The sequence below is a fragment of the Zootoca vivipara genome, chromosome 13 (genome assembly GCF_963506605.1).
Source record: "Zootoca vivipara chromosome 13, rZooViv1.1, whole genome shotgun sequence".
Taxonomy (NCBI): domain Eukaryota; kingdom Metazoa; phylum Chordata; class Lepidosauria; order Squamata; family Lacertidae; genus Zootoca; species Zootoca vivipara.
The window spans coordinates 3,549,320-3,565,502 of NC_083288.1; the positions used below are offsets into that span (position 1 = coordinate 3,549,320).

The 16,183-nt window shown below is 43.4% G+C and overlaps 1 protein-coding gene across 2 annotated transcripts; it reads left to right on the top strand.

Moving 5' to 3' along the window:
* Positions 1-2,463: 2,463 nt before the first annotated feature.
* Positions 2,464-15,848, top strand: FH (fumarate hydratase). Of its 2 annotated transcripts, none has more exons than XM_035136286.2 (10): positions 2,464-2,615; positions 7,899-8,033; positions 8,988-9,098; positions 9,733-9,909; positions 10,474-10,656; positions 10,876-11,041; positions 11,685-11,888; positions 12,647-12,774; positions 13,618-13,771; positions 15,652-15,848. In XM_035136286.2, the coding sequence occupies exons 1-10, from the start codon at positions 2,502-2,504 to the stop codon at positions 15,792-15,794; spliced, it is 1,515 nt and encodes a 504-aa protein (XP_034992177.1). In that variant the 5' UTR covers positions 2,464-2,501; the 3' UTR covers positions 15,795-15,848. The 2 variants fall into 2 exon arrangements, with proteins under 2 accessions (XP_034992177.1, XP_034992178.1); XM_035136287.2 differs by lacking the exon at positions 2,464-2,615 and adding an exon at positions 7,347-7,737.
* Positions 15,849-16,183: the final 335 nt, after the last annotated feature.

Here is a 16,183-nt window from a genome sequence, read left to right on the forward strand (position 1 = left end):
TTTTCCATCAGGCTGGATGTTACACAATGTTGGGTTGGTGGAGAAAGAGAAAATAGCTGGCTTTATGTTTAAGCGATAAAGCTGGGAGTTGTGTGCCACCTATTACCTCTGCCTTGTGGCATCCATCTTATCCCCAATACTCCTCAACATCTACCTGAAACACCTGGGGGAAGTCACTGAAGATTTGGGATGTGTTGCCATCAATATGCTCATTGCACACACCTTTACCTTTCTTTTCCACCTACAACTCCCAGGGAGTCTGGGACACTTGCGAAACACCTGAAGGACCGGGTATACATCTTGGAACTGCTCTTGAACTCACTGCTGTCTGGAGAGGCATAGGTAGGGCAATAGCCAAGAATGCAGCTCAGGCCCCATCTGGAGTGGTAGGACCTGGCTCTGGTCACTCATGCGCTCCTTGCCTTCACATTGGACTGCTGCAATGCCCTTTATGTGAGGCAGCCTCTGAAAGCAGCTCAGAATTACTGTAACTGGTGAAAAATACAACTGTTGGGATGCTAATGAGGGACAGAAGGTTTGAATACATTTCTGCTATTGCATTGTATTTCTAGGCCCATCTCAATGCATTAGTAATGATCTTTAAGGCCCTAAACAGTTTGGGACTGGGTCACCTAAAGGACTGTTTGCTCCCTTTTGACTCTTATGTCATTGTAAGATTGAGGTCCTACTTGATATGTAGCTGGTAAGATCGGATAGGTTCCAGTTGTTGAACACTTCCAGCTAACATTTGCTTGGCCCCTTCCATTCTGGCATTCGGCAAGTCCTTAAAATTATTTTTACCACTGCCCTTCCTTAAGATAGTTTTGGTAATCCAATTCAGTATCTCTCGCGCACCTACTTGTCTGTATTTACTCTGTGCTTCATACCCTGCCTAGGGTTCTGTTGTTTCATTTCTTTCTGGGTATTGCTTTGAGAGCTTGGCTCTGAAAAGCAACCAGTGGAGAAAATAAAAATAAAATAGAAATAAAACCTGTGTTGGTCTCTGCCGTAAGATGAAATATAGGAAGAGGCAGCAGACTCCCATTAGAACAGGGCTGCAAACCTGTAGTCATTTGCCTGGGCATCAACCCCGTTGAACTCTATTGTGATTGCCTGCTCAAACAGGCAAAAGATTGCACTGAAAAATAAGGACATGGTTGCTTATACAACAGCCTTTATTTTCCTTTATTTTTTATTTCATGAAATTTATACACCACTTGATGGTTAAAAAAAAACCCTCAAAGAAGTTACAAAAAGATAAATCAAGAAAAACCTAATACATTAAAACATACAAAAGTTAAAATTACTAAATCAGATTAAAATACACCTCAAGCATCTGGGTAGACTTGCCTAAAAAGGGATGCTTTCAGCAGGTGCCAAAAAGTACAGTGAAGCATACAGTGCTGGATTTCAATAGGCAGGGAGTTCCAAAGTGCAGGTGCTACAAATGCAGAACTGGTGTTATGTGGCACCTGCAGTAGTGCCAGTTCTGCCAATCAAAGTGGGCACATGTGGGGTAAGGCAGTTGATTAACTAGGTGTAGTGAACAAATAAAAATGCCTTTTTACTATTTTCTGCTTTGTTGGGGTCTGAACCCAACTACAAGCTATTATTTGTTAGTTGCTTTATTATTATTATTTATTGAATTTATTATTTATTGAATTTCTATACTGCCCTATACCCGGAGGTCTCAGGGTGGCTTTATCTTGTCCAGGGATCCAAAGCGATTTAATAAGCAATTGTGAAACATTTTCTGCATCTAATCCGCCCCCCCCCTTTAGAGAACTGGTGGTAATAGTAATATAGGAAGCAAGAAAACCATAAACAGAAAGGGAGGGGAGAACCTAAACTAAATAATAGCCCTTCCTTCAAATTCAAATATAATGATACTCAGGGAGGACGACTGTTTTTGCAACAGGTGGCAGGAATTGGTAAAGGTAAAGGACCCCTGGACAGTTAAGTCCAGTCAAATGCAACTATGGGGTCTATATATCTACTCGCACTGGTGTGCTTTCGAACTGCTAGGCTGGCAGGAGCTGGGACTGGCCTTCAGATCGGGAAGCCCAAGAGGCTCAGTGGTTTAGACCACAGCGCCACCCGCATCCCAAAGACGTGTTCCCTGACCGGAAATCGAACCCGGGTCGCAGCGGCGAGAGCTCCGAATCCTAACCACTAGACCACCAGGCAATTTGTGACAGGTTGACGGCCAGGAGGGCGCACGCACATGCTGCAGAAAAACTGCGAGTTGTTCCCCGCATGCTCATTGCAGCGGACGCATCGCGCAGCATCTGTTTCATTGGCTGTCCTCGTTGAACCCGCCCCTTTTGCTTTTTTGCTTTTTTTAATGCCCTACTCCGTTTCCTTGATTGGCTCGCGAAGGTAGCATGGGGGCGGGTGAAACCCTCCTTTCCTTCCATCCCATTGGCTGCAACTCCGCCCAATCCGTCCCCCTCCCCACCCCCGACCTCCTGCCCGCGGCACCTCCCTCTGCAGCCACCGCCATGTACCGCTCGCTCCGTTCCCTCCAGCGCTTGAGTTGCCCCAGGGGCGCCGCCGTCCACGCGCGCCAGAGGGGCCCGCCGACCTGCAGCCGTCACCCCCAGCAACGGAGGATGGTGAGCGGCGCCCCCCGCCCCCCGCGCGCGCGCTCTCGAGAGGGAGGGAGGGGGGGAGGCGCAAGGGCGCCGAGAGGTGACCTTTGCCGGCCTCTTGCGGGACAAGCTCTCGGCCCGGTTCGCGACTGAGGGAAAGCGGAGGCCTCAGGTTTCTCTCGCTCTCTCCACATATATAAATTTTAAATCTTCCATGGCTTTTATTATTACTGTTTTCACATTCCTGTCCCGACCTTTTCTCCCTCCAAAGAGCTCCAGGGGGGAGGGGGTAGCCCCCCCGTCGCGCTCCCCGTCATTTACCCCCCCCCCCCACAACAACCCTGTAAGGTAGGCCAGACTGAGAGGAGGCGCGCCGCTTCACGAAGGCCGTGCGGGATTCAAACCCGGTCCGCCCCCATTGCTTTGTCCTGGGCAGGGTGAGGACAAAATTTCACGGCCCCTCCCTTAAATATTCCTCATTTTCACAATAATACATTTTGGTACAGCTGCTTCTTAAAACGGATCTGTTCTGTGTTGTTGTTTTGCGCCCCTTTGCCGCCCTGTGCGTGGGAACTGCCAGCACCGTCCCAAACCCAGCGCTGCTCCCCTCCTTACAATGCCCAGCACTCTGAATTGGGAATTGGCCCCCTTAGGAAAAGGGAGGCTTGCCTCCAAGTAAAGATGAATATAAAAGCACGTTATTTTTAAGGGCCTGTGGTGGTGGTGGTTGTTAAACATCAAAGGTTCACAACATAAAAACACAAAACTACATAACATGGTATTTGTAACCTTTTTCTTAGGGAGTGAGTGGGATTGGGCAGCCTGAGTGGGAGCTGCTTCAAGTCTCCCTTCATCCCACTACAAGAATATTTCAGGTGTTTGCTGGACCAAAGCGCCCACCACCCTCAACCTTTAGCCATGCTCCTGCACCTGCTGCTTTGGGGCTGCTGGTCTTCCCCGCTGCTGTGAAGTCCTTCCAGGCAGACATGAGGTGCAAAACCTGTATGGTATTGTCCCTTTGGCCCCAAGGCTGGTGGCAGAGACCCAAGTGAACTGTGACATTATTCTAGCCAGGAATGTAGTAGGGGTGTAAAGGGTAAAGGACCCCTGACCATCAGGTCCAGTCGTGTCCGACTCTGGGGTTGCGGCGCTCATCTCGCTCTATAGGCCGAGGGAGCCGGCGTTTGTCCGCAGACAGCTTCCGGGTCATGTGGCCAGCATGACAAAGCTGCTTCTGGCGAACCAGAGCAGTGCACAGAAACGCCGTTTACCTTCCCACCGGAGCGGTCCCTATTTATCTACTTGCACTTTGATGTGCTTTCGAACTGCTAGGTGGGCAGGAGCTGGGACTGAGCAACGGGAGCTCACCCCGTTGCAGGGATTCGAACCGCCGACCTTCTGATCAGCAAGCCCTAGACTCTGTGATTTAACCCACAGCGCCACATGGGTCCCTTAAAAAGGGTGTGGGATCCCTTAAAAAGCAGAGTACAGTCATACCTCAGTTTAAGTATGCTTCAGTTTGAGTACTTTCAGTTTAAGTACTCCGCGGACCCATCTGGAACGGATTAATCCACTTTCCATTACTTTCAATGGGAAAGTTCACTTCAGGTTAAGTATGCTTCAGGTTAAGTACGGACTTCCAGAACCAATTACACTCATACTTCAGGTTAAGTACGCTTCAGGTTGAGTACTCTGCGGAGCGTCTGGAACGGATTAATCCACTTTCCATTACTTTCAATGGGAAAGTTCGCTTCAGGTTAAGTACAGACTTCTGGAACCAATTGTGTACTTAAACCGAGGTACCACTGTATTCTGTTTCCCCTTAAAAAGATACAGAAGCTCTGATTTTCCTTCCCTCCTCCCTATTTGGGGGGTTTCTTCTGGTCACCTTCTGTGTTAATGGTACAGTAATACCTCGGGTTACGAACACGATCCGTTCCGGATCGCAGTTCGTAACCCGAAAAGTTCATAACCCGAACGCGACCCGAAGCGCCATTTTGCGCATGCGCAAAGCACTATTTTCACGCTTTGCGCATGCGCAGACCGCGTGTGCCGCTTTTGCGCACGCGCGCGGGGAGAAAACACTTCCGGGTTTGCACAGTTCGTAACCCGAACTGTTCGCAAACCGAGGTGGTCGTAACCCGAGGTACGACTGTAATGTTATAATTGCCTCTGAGCAACTTAACTTGGAAGTAGGGTGAGCCCCTTAGGTGGTAGAACTAGGAAAAGTTCACTATATTAATATTCTGCTATGCCATGTAAAGTGAAATATTTTATTAAAGACCAATTCAGTAAAGCACAGTTATATTTATTTAATACTCATGAATATTTTAAGATGAGAATACCAGACATGGAATGAATTTTAAGGAAATGAATCATAGAAAATTTAACATTCTGCTTATAAGCAGAGCAGTACATTCAATGTTTTTTAATAATAATCTAAAAAAGTTAACTATGTACAACTTTGAAACTGCCCAGTTTGAATGGGGTTGTATCCATTCATTGTGTTACGAATTAATTTTTGAAGTGATGTATTTCTGAAAATTGATCCCCCCCCTGCCACACAAGGTTTTCTACACTACATCACTGGGGACTGATAAGGCTAGATTTGGCCTCTTGGCCACTTGCTCCAGCCAACTGTCAAATGAAATAACCGTTTTCATCAGTTCATCAGCATTTAATTCTTTTTGGCTACTTGTTTAGGTTGTGCATGCATACAGTTGTAGGTGAGCAGTAACATGTAACAATAACAATAACAAATGCAGCAGTTGTTCCAGCGACTGAGTGACAGGTTACACTAGTTCTTGACCTTTATTGAACATTATAACATTCTGATATTTCTAAGCTAAATAGACTACTTAAGATGCTATTTTAAAAATCCCTTTATATTAACTTGGTTGTAGGAAATGGAGTCTTTTGAAAGTAATTCTCCAACCTCTGACACAATCACTCTGGACAAGTCTGTGTCTCTTCCCCTTTCCTGATGTCTCTCCCCCACCCCAACACACATTCCCATGACTTAGTAATAGTGTGACATTTCCCCAAAGTTTCTGAAATAACAATATTGCATTTAGAAATGTGCCTTAAAACTGTGTGGCTTTATAGCATTGTTGAAGATATATCACTAAATATATGCTATGACAAGACTTACTATATTACATATATGATGAGTATTCTGTCACTACTATTCTGTTTCTTTAAAGCTAAGCTATACAGTATATCATAAATGAGCCAGAGATAACTCTTTTTTTTGTTTGCAGTAAGATGTCTGTTTCTCACTATCTGATACTAGTCTAATATTGATTGATGTTTTTATTATAGAGCAGTGAGAAAAATTATCATTTCCCAAAAACTATTTATTCAAAATCCTGCTAATTATTATTATTTACAGTGAGGGGGGGAAGTATTTGATCCCCTGCTAAATTTGGCCGTTTGTCCTCTGTAATTATTTGAAAGCTAAGCTTACAACAATTGCGTTTTCCAATAAACCTTGCTAATCTCATGCAATTTGTGATGCAATCTTTTACGTCACAACAGTTAATATTTAAAAGGCAAAAGTACAAATATGGTTAAGTTGTTTGACCTCTGAACTGTATCTTGGCAAAAAGGCACAGTGGAGAAACATGTCTGTTTGGTATTGTTATCTGAGTTTGAGAACAGCAAATTATAAGAACTTCATAGTAAAATCTGTGGCTGAGAGGTAAAACAATTCTGCAAACCTACCAGTATATGCATGGTCAATTGTTCCTATGAAAGTGTGTACTACTTGAGATAACCTGATCAGAATGGTCCATCCCGAAAACTGGTGGATCCAGCTGAATTTTGGACATTTCTATGGGATTTCTCTTCTTGGCATGCTTTCAACTTGTTCAACCTGAGAATGTGGACAGGTATGTGTTGTTGATCACGTGTTTCGCTTGAGCCTTCCTATCCGGCCTAACTAAGATGACTTAAAGAGTGGAGCAGGATGTCTGGACAGCAGAAATGATGGAAACCTTATTAAGTAACACAGATCCCTGGGAAGAGAGATTGTCTGTTAAGCCACTCCATGAGTTGTAGCTCTGTGAAGGGAATAGTGCTCTCCTAACAGCTCTTTGTTCATATGTTTTATTTGGGGTCAAGAACAGTTTTTAATTCTTTCATTTGTATAGTTGTAAATTTTCAGAACATATTTTGTATAGCCAACCATCCAGCTATCTTACTGTATCTTACTGTATTTGATTCCTTTGCTATGGTTTGTGGTTGAGGCAAATAAAGATTTTATCTATCTCTCTGCACACTTAATATGATACTGCTTTAAATATATAGTGCAGATGCGGCCTGCATATCATTACTTAGAAATATATCGTTCTGCCCGGACACTGAGATCCAGCGCCGAGGGCCTTCTGGCGGTTCCCTCGCTACGAGAAGCCAAGTTACAGGGAACCAGGCAGAGGGCCTTCTCGGTAGTGGCGCCCACCCTGTGGAATGCCCTCCCACCAGAGGTCAAAGAGAATAACAATTACCAGACCTTTAGAAGGCATCTTAAGGCAGCCCTGTTTAGGGAAGCTTTTAATGTTTGATGGATTTCTGTATTTTAATATTTTGTTGGAAGCCGCCCAAAGTGGCTGGGGGAACCCGGCCAGATGGGTGGGGTATAAATAATAAATTATTATTATTATTATTATTATTATTATTATTATTATTATTATTATTATTATTATTATATGTTTCTGAAGACTGAAAGAAAAATGTGCCCCACTTTCAAGGCTGTCTCCTGTACATAAGATTCTGTTACTGCTCAATTATTGTTCAAGCAGAATCACATTACTAGACATATTTTTGGCAGAAATAAAATCTTCTAACGGCGAACTCTCCCATTACCTGGCTAGGATCCATAGGATTGTTTATGCAAGGCCCTTGCTCTTCTGTCCTAGGATAATTGCTGACTCCCCACCCCCTTTGAACCCATGATATAATCACCAACTACTTCTGAACCTCCCATCAGATTCCCATGCAGCTGGGGAGGGTGCTTTTGGACTTTACATCTAAGTACTGCCCTGTTGGGCTCAGGGAACTAGTTTGATCACAGTACTCTGGCTCCTAACAGCAGAAGTTTTATTTTTTGTTCTGCTTCTGCCCATTGATCCACAGTATTTGAACCATGGTATGTATTATGGCCCTGGTGCCTTTTCTGTTAAGATACTTTTAAAAACAATACCTTTCTAGCATTCTGTGCTAACATTTAAGTGTTTCTATTGTGTGTATATATTATTTACTAGGAGAGCGGTCTCTTCATTTTAACCCTGATTTTTTCTTCTTCCTCAGGCCAGTCAGGACTCATTTAGAACAGAATATGATACCTTTGGTGAACTCAAAGTTCCAAATGACAAGTATTACGGTGCACAGACTGTGAGATCCACAATGAATTTTAAGATTGGTGGAGCAACAGAACGGATGCCAGTGAGTAATGTAAAGTTGAATTTATTCTCTACAACAGGCATGGGGGAGTCTCTGGCATGGCTCCCAACTTGGCTGGCGAGGCCATTTCCCCCAACAATTCTCTCCTGCCCCACACCTAACATATGTGGCAGCAGGAGTGGGGCAGGTAGAAATGCCGCTGTCAAGCTAGAATTAGGTGCCTTAAAGTGCTTCCAATTGTTGCTTGGCAAAGGAGACTTGCTGTCAGTGCTGACCAGCCGATTGGCCCTTTCAGGAAGCTGGTTGCTATTGGCTACACTATGGAGTTCACCATTAGGAACTTCATAGCATGGCTGATCGCCGTGGGCTTCCTGTAAGCACTGAACAGATTATCAGTGCTCTCAGGAAGCTCACTGGGACCTGCACTTGCATTGCTACTGTAAGCACAAGGATCTCTTCGAAACGCCAGCTTGAATTGAAGATGGCGATGCAGAGGATCTTCCTCTGTAGCTATGGTTTGGGCCATGCCTGCAAAGGAGGTTTTTTGGGGGGTAGGGGGAAGCACCTGACATCATTATATCAGATGATTGACAGCTGGTATATCCTGGCCAGCTGTCATAATCACCTGTGAGCTGTCAGTCCTGTTTCTTGCCAGTGCTCTAAAAGCAAGCTTGCCGTCTCGTGCAGATATATCAGAATTGAGAGAGGTTGATTATTGACACCAAGTCAAAATCTACTATTTTTCAAGTTGAAAGTTGAGACTGTTGTGGGAATGTGTTGCCTTGGTATGTTTTCTCACTGGTTAATATGATGTTTGATTCACACATAACTGCAACAATTTTTGGTCCCATCAATACAAGTACAATGTGGGAAGGGATAAGAATGCCTGGCTGTATCAATTGGGCTTGTTTAGAAGAAAGTTATGCAAGTAAAATGGCTTCCTCTATTTTAATGTTCATGTACAATATCACCATTCTTATTTTTTTAAAATCTTAGGTCCAAGTAATAAGAGCTTTTGGTATCCTAAAGCGAGCGGCTGCTGAAGTAAATCAGGATTATGGCCTGGAGCCAAAGATTGCCAATGCCATTGTGAAGGCAGCAGATGAGGTACTATTTTAATATAAAAGCTCTACATAATTGAACCAAGATTGATGTACTGAATTCTTTCTTGTCTTCTCAAAATGATAATACCTTCATCAGCCTGACATGCAAATAATGTTCCCAGGGTCCTTTTGCATTGGTCAGAAGTGTTTGGTGCTGCCCAATGTCAGTTGCATGATACTTGTCACAGACACTATGCAAAGTGGCAAAGAATGAAGCAGGCTCTTTGAAACAGCTTTGTAAGTAGTTAAAAAAACTATTGTCAGGCTCCTTCCAGTATCGTTTTGTGTAAACCTTCTTTGTGATAGTGTTTTAAATATTTTTGACTAGTACTTTGCTTATGCTAAAATTAGTCTGAAACAGTTCAACACAGCAGAAAAACCTAAATCTAAATTGGATCATTCTTCTCATCCTGCTTTATTTAAGATATTTTGCAGAGGTATGTGATGATAAAAGGTTTGCATTATTCCTTTAAGGAAGAAGCATGTAGTGTGGTGTAAACACACCTCATCACAGAAACTGAATGTTTTAAGTGTACAATATCTGTTCAATGTTATCTCATTTAGTAGTTCAGTAGTGTTTCATATAAATTGATGGCACTGTGAAACAATGTGTAACAATGATAAATGTGTTTTTGTAGGTATCTGAAGGTAAATTGAATGATCATTTTCCTCTAGTGGTGTGGCAAACTGGATCTGGAACACAGACGAACATGAATGTTAATGAAGTCATCAGTAATAGAGCCATTGAGATACTGGGAGGTAAACTGGGGAGCAAGGACCCAGTGCATCCGAACGACCATGTTAATAAAAGCCAGGTCACTATGTGCTCTTTCCAAATATTCTTGCTGTGTGTTTACATTAGATATTATCTACTAAAAGGTCAAATATTTATCAAATGGGTTTTGTTTGCTTAGGTGCAAGGTGTTTCGGGGGGGGGGGGGAATATCACTTCAGTTGTTAGCATGCTGCCAACTACCAAAACATTCTTGAACAAAAATAAACTATGAAATGTGGCATCCGATCTTTAAACCTTACCAGATTATTATTTGCTTGGGATGCTGAATTGCTCCTTGTGTTGCTGCATATAAACAATGACAAGGGAATCACTTGCTACATCTGAATGTCACATACTGTGTGTACATAAAACCACCCCCCTTTTACCTATATGGAATTTCTTTCCATTAATTGACCTATGCTGTGTCAAGTTTGGGGACTCTTACGATTTGTGTTCCTGATTTTGCTACTGGTTGTAGCATCATAAATAGAAGCTGTATTTTTTACATGCTTTCGAGTGTTCTCTTACATTGAGCAGTCTAGGAACAGATAGATAGTAAGAGAGATGTTCAGATAACAAGCATCTTGTGTTTGCATCTTCTCAGAGCTCAAATGACACGTTTCCAACAGCAATGCACATTGCTGCTGCACAAGAAGTTCATGAAGTGCTGTTGCCGGGGCTGCAGAAGCTTCAAGATGCCCTTGATGCCAAGTCAAAAGAATTTTCCAAAATTATTAAAATTGGGCGTACTCATACACAGGATGCAGTTCCCCTTACCCTTGGGCAGGTAAAAAACATTTTGACAGTTTAATACTATATGAAAGTGCTATTTTCCTCTTGGGAGGAGTGGTGGGACTCATTGCAAACATTAACTTTGTTTCCAGTCAAAAGGCATATCTTTGACTAGTGATAAGTGGCTCATTTATGTTAAACATTTGTCATATGGAATGAGCATAATCTGGACAATAATATCTTGTTTCTCTCCCTCTTTTTTCCTCCTTTGAAGGAATTTAGTGCTTACGTGCAACAAGTCAAATATGGAATCACTAGGATCAAATCAGCCATGCCAAGGGTCTATGAGCTGGCAGCTGGGGGCACTGCTGTTGGCACAGGACTGAATACAAGAATTGGTTTCGCTGAGAAGGTGGCTGCTAAGGTGGCTGCGCTCACAAGTAAGGGAGGACATGAAGGAAACTTCTGATAGCCTCTTATAGAGAATTGAAATATAATTGTCAGAGGAAACAACAAAGCAAAAGAAATGGGACAATAACTGCCAGTTCTAGAAAGAAAAAGCAGTGCTATATCCTATAGGCCCTTCTCTCCATGTTTCATCCACCAAACCTCTTTGTACTTTGGAGTTCCGCTGTACCAAAGGCAGCTGGTGACTGGATTTATCAGCCTGCTATTTCCTGCATCGACAAGGTTGTGAACAAATAAAGCTTGAACTATATTCTTCAAATGGACCATCCAAAGATTTTTAACTGCTGGGGGAGGGCGTAGGAGCATTGGGATCTGAAGCACTGGAGGGTAATGGTCTAATTGTAACAATACCTTCTTAACACCCCGGTTTCCAGCATTAGATTTAATGTAAGTAATTGGATATTTTGTGTTTAATCAACTGTTTTATTTTGCCTGGGAGCCCTTGGAGACAAGAGTACCTAACTGTTTATAGATATCTGCCCAGAGCTGGTATTAAAGTGAACTCTCAATATAAAACGTTTTTGTTTTTCAAGAGTACTTGAGCTATCAGTATGTGCATCAAATGCAAGAGTCAGTGGATGAGATGCTCATGTATTTATATCATTCTCTCATTAGGCTTGCCCTTCATTACTGCTCCAAACAAATTTGAAGCCCTTGCTGCTCATGATGCCCTGGTTGAACTGAGTGGGGCAATGAATACCGTGGCTTGCAGCCTGATGAAGATAGCTAATGACATCCGTTTCCTGGGTTCTGGACCACGATCTGGTTTGGGGGAGCTAATCTTGCCTGAAAATGAACCTGGAAGCAGTATTATGCCAGGTACAATGTGGGTTTTGTTAATTTTGTGTTCATAGGTAATGAGCTAGCATCTGCACCATACATTTTGACTTTACATATTTTTCAGTTTTTGCCTTCAAATATATATGTAAGCAGTACTGTTTTTTGCTGCCAATGTATGGAAACAGGTTGGAGCAGTCTGCACTGACACAAAAAATTATATAAAACTTTTGCTCTTGAATGTCAAGATCGTTTGGAAAAACTGGCAACAGATTATTCATGAGTAGTAGATGATATTATTGTATCTTCAATAATTCTGGCAGATGTTCCAACATTTAGAACCATATCAGGTTTGTATTTTTGCACAGCTTTAGTTGCAGACTGCTAACATAATTTGCATATTGCATAAATTGCTTGTATTTTTAGTGAATTCAAGTGAGTACTGATTTAGTTTTGGCAGGCACATACGGTAGTATTTTATCTTACGGTAATTGTTAATCTCAAATTATTGTTGTAATTATACCTGCCTTTGAAACCATGCCATTTGGAGCTATTTGCTTTTGAAGTTGAATCTTCAGTGTTCTGTCAGCTACATAAATGTGTCTTAGGTGCTATATGATCACATCCAGGGGTTTGTTTGTTTGTTGGTACTATTTCTTTTAAATAATACTTTAGTAGCTGATTTGTAAGAGTTCCCTTTAAGAGAATAAATGGGAAGAAATGAATGGTTTTTTTTAAAGTCTGAGAAATACTAATTTGAGGTTTTTTTCTTCTCTCCTCTCCCTCCCTGCTTTTTACAGGAAAAGTGAACCCCACTCAGTGTGAGGCCATAACCATGGTGGCAGCTCAGGTGATGGGGAATCATGTTGCTGTTACAGTAGGAGGCAGCTGTGGCCACTTTGAGTTGAACGTCTTTAAACCCATGATTGTATGTTTGAAGTTCTAATTATATGGCGTAGATGTCATAGTTCAGTGCGTGGTTAGAGGGGCTTCACAATTGTAATGAGTGGATAATTGAGTTTTGCTCGAGTCACATCTTATGCATGAGCTCATTTTAATTTTGGGCCCTAACATTCCATTATAGGAATTTAAAAGAAATGTTTGGCTACTTCCATGGGATTCCCATGCCTGCATTGTTGACTTCCTTCCCTCCCCTTCTTCCTTGGTTCTGGTGTGTGGATGGGTGGAAATGACCACAGGCTATGGATGTGGGAAGGGGGTGTTTCCCGTTGAACAAGGAAGTATTAGATCCAGTGAATTCAAGGCCTCCCCTGCCACATCCCATTTTGGGACCTAATGCCGGCTACTGCTAGACGAAATCCCTATTGGCACATGCCCACTGAGCTTTCCACAGGCAGAGTAGGGGATTTCTGCAGTAATGGCTGTGCCATGAAGGGACACTTCCATGCAATCCTAATCCCTTCCAACTCTGTGGATCTGGAAGCTAGGGTTGTTCTTCTAACAGTATTTCCTTCTTCTGCAAATGTATGCATTTCTTTCCAAAAAACTTACGAACATAAACTTTTTAAACATTATCTTGGATATTATTTTGTCAAGCTGCAGTTCTGGAGTCCTTGTCCAAAAAACCTCAGTTGCTTTACTATAGGCTTCTTAAAGTATCAACTATTGAGATTCCATATCCAGTTGTGGTTAAAAGGGTTAAATATTGCCATCTTGACTTGTATTGAACAGAAAGTGAAAATGTTATATAGCAGCTAGTCATCTAAATGGGCACCTGTGATTTTTAATTGTATTTTAATATTTCATTTAGATTAAAAATGTGCTACACTCTGCACGACTCTTAGGAGATGCCTGTGTTTCTTTCACCGACAATTGTGTGATTGGAATACAAGCCAACACAGAGAGGATCAACAAACTAATGAGTGAGTCACTCATGCTGGTTACTGCCCTTAATCCCCACATAGGTAAGTGTCTAACACATGCCAGTCTTGACTAATGTGAAGTGCTTAATATGAATCTAGTTACCTGCTTGAGCAGATTTCCAGAGACCTGGAATGCTGGCCTTGGTATGTCTGTAAGGGAAGGAGGGTAGATTATGGTCCAGTGGGAAATTTAAAGACTACACATAGAAATGTAATAAAAGGGGGAAGAGCATTAATTGTGCCAAAATTCCCAGAGCTTTAGTTAACACAACTGTTTCACTATTTGAATTCTAATCTAACATCCAGATTTGATTGCAAAAAGGAGATGAACATAACAGCGTGCTGGCCTGGAACATGAGAAACTGCCATATATCTAGTCAGACCTTCAGTCCATCTAGTTCAGTAATGGGCAGTGGCTGGCTGAACCTGCATGAAGCTGATGCTCCACTGATAAGCTAGGACCCCTCTTCTTGCTTAGAAGTAGCTGCAACATTAATATACAGTCGTACCTCGGGTTGCGAACACCTCGGGTTACGAACAACCCGGGTTACGAACTTTGCAAATGTGCATAGAGCACTTTGCACATGCACAAAACGGCGGTTTGGGCCCTTTTCGGGTTACAAACTTTTCGGGTTACGAACTGCGACCCGGAACGGATCGCGTTTGTAACCCGAGGTACCACTGTACAGTACTTTATAATTGGTGTGATGTTGACTGCTCAGAGACAATCTTCTTTGGAGTATAGGCCCAAATGAATGTATTGATAGATAAAGGGCTGTCACTGAAATAGCAACGCTGTCTCAGGCTCTCTCCTCTTCCACTAGGGATTCAGTGTGCAGTGTAGATGTCAGAGGAGTCTTTCCCATAGGGCTTAGTGGCTCGTTGCGCCAGGGGAGTGGCCTCTCAGGGGCGCCCCAGCGAGTGGGGGAGCTGCGCGGCTTTGCCGGCAGCCTTCCCTTTTCCTGCACGCCTCCAGATGGTTGGCGGGGCACAACGAGCCACTAAGCCCTATGGCTCCTCCACCTCCTCTTCCTCGGCCACAGGAATCCCCTCAGCCGCTGCCTGCTAAGCCACTGTCGTCTGAGGGAGCAGCAGTGGCAGGAGCGGTTCCCAAGGGGCCTCCTCTGCGTCACCAGTGCCTGTTGCCCCACCACTACTCCCCGGGGCACAGGCAGCAGCGTGGCAACCGCCTCCTGCTCCTAGGGCCGCAGCGAGAGCACCGGCAGCAGGCTGTCGTTGTCAGGCAGCGGAGGAGGAGGAGGTGGCGCCCCAGAGCCTCGCAAGTGAGCGCGGGGTTCCAGCGGTCTGGCCAGCCACACTGTGGCCACCACATCGGTGGCGTCTTCTGTGGGAGGCGGCTCCCAGGGTTGCAAGGTGGTCCGCGAGTTCTAAATTTTGGGAAAGGGAGGGGGAGCGCCGGAGGGATCTTTGCGCCCTGGTAGATGTCTATGCTACAGGTTTCATTGCCTGCATTTTCAATGAGCAGCATCCACATGCTCCAAAAGGACACATAGTACAGTGGTACCTCTGAATACGAACGCTTCTGGTTGCACACGCGTTGGGTTATGAGCTGCACTAACCCAGAAGTAGTTGCTCCCGCATGCAAACTTCGCCCTGGGATGCAAGTGGAAATCGCATGCTGGAGGCGCATGTGCAGCGGGAGGCATGCTTTCGCTAATGGTGCCTCATGTTAAGAACAGTTTCAGGATAAGAACGGACCTCCAGAAAAAAATTAAGTTCGTAACCAGAGGTACCACTGTAGTAGCAGTTACTGTTAGGTTTAGGAAGCAGAAGTGACTTCGTTGTTTGGTTTCTCATTGACCTAAAAAATTATCTCGTATGACTTTTCCTTTTACATTATGTGTGTAAAGGCTGTTCATTAAACATAATAATCGGAACTGACTGACTAACTTTTACATTAGGCTACGACAAGGCGGCAAAGATTGCCAAAACGGCACATAAAGAAGGGTCTACACTAAAAGAAACTGCTATCAAGCTTGGATTTCTAACATCAGAACAATTTGATCAGTGGGTAAAGCCAGAAGATATGTTGGGTCCTAAGTAACTGTAACAAATGTAATACAAACAGAAAAATAATAAATTGTTTAAAGTAAACAAATTTACCATCTGTTTCTGTTATGAAACCAGCAGTTGCATTCTGTCTCTGAAGTGGTGGGGTCTTCTATGTAGCTATATAGCTTTGTATGTACTGTACTTCAAATGAATCACTCTGAGCTGGTGGAATGCTCTGTCCCATGAGACTAGGGCCCTACAGGACTTAACCTCCTTCCGCCGGGCCTGGAAGACAGAGCTATTCCGCCTGGCCTTTAATTTGTACTCAGTTTGATCTTTTATTTCCCTTCTCGCCCAAGTAGGACTAATTTAGCCAGCTAGCCCTGGTGACTATCTAATGTTTATTGGATGGATTTCCCCCAAATTGATTTTTGAACTTTG

Excerpts from the sequence above, each read along its gene's own strand:
- FH (XM_035136286.2), top strand. The coding sequence starts at position 2,502 with ATGTACCGCTCGCTCCGTTCCCTCCAGCGCTTGAGTTGCCCCAGGGGC. Across the intron at positions 11,042-11,684 it reads TAAGGTGGCTGCGCTCACAA|GCTTGCCCTTCATTACTGCT; the intron begins GTAAGGGAGGAC and ends TTCTCTCATTAG. Across the intron at positions 13,772-15,651 it reads TGCCCTTAATCCCCACATAG|GCTACGACAAGGCGGCAAAG; the intron begins GTAAGTGTCTAA and ends CTTTTACATTAG.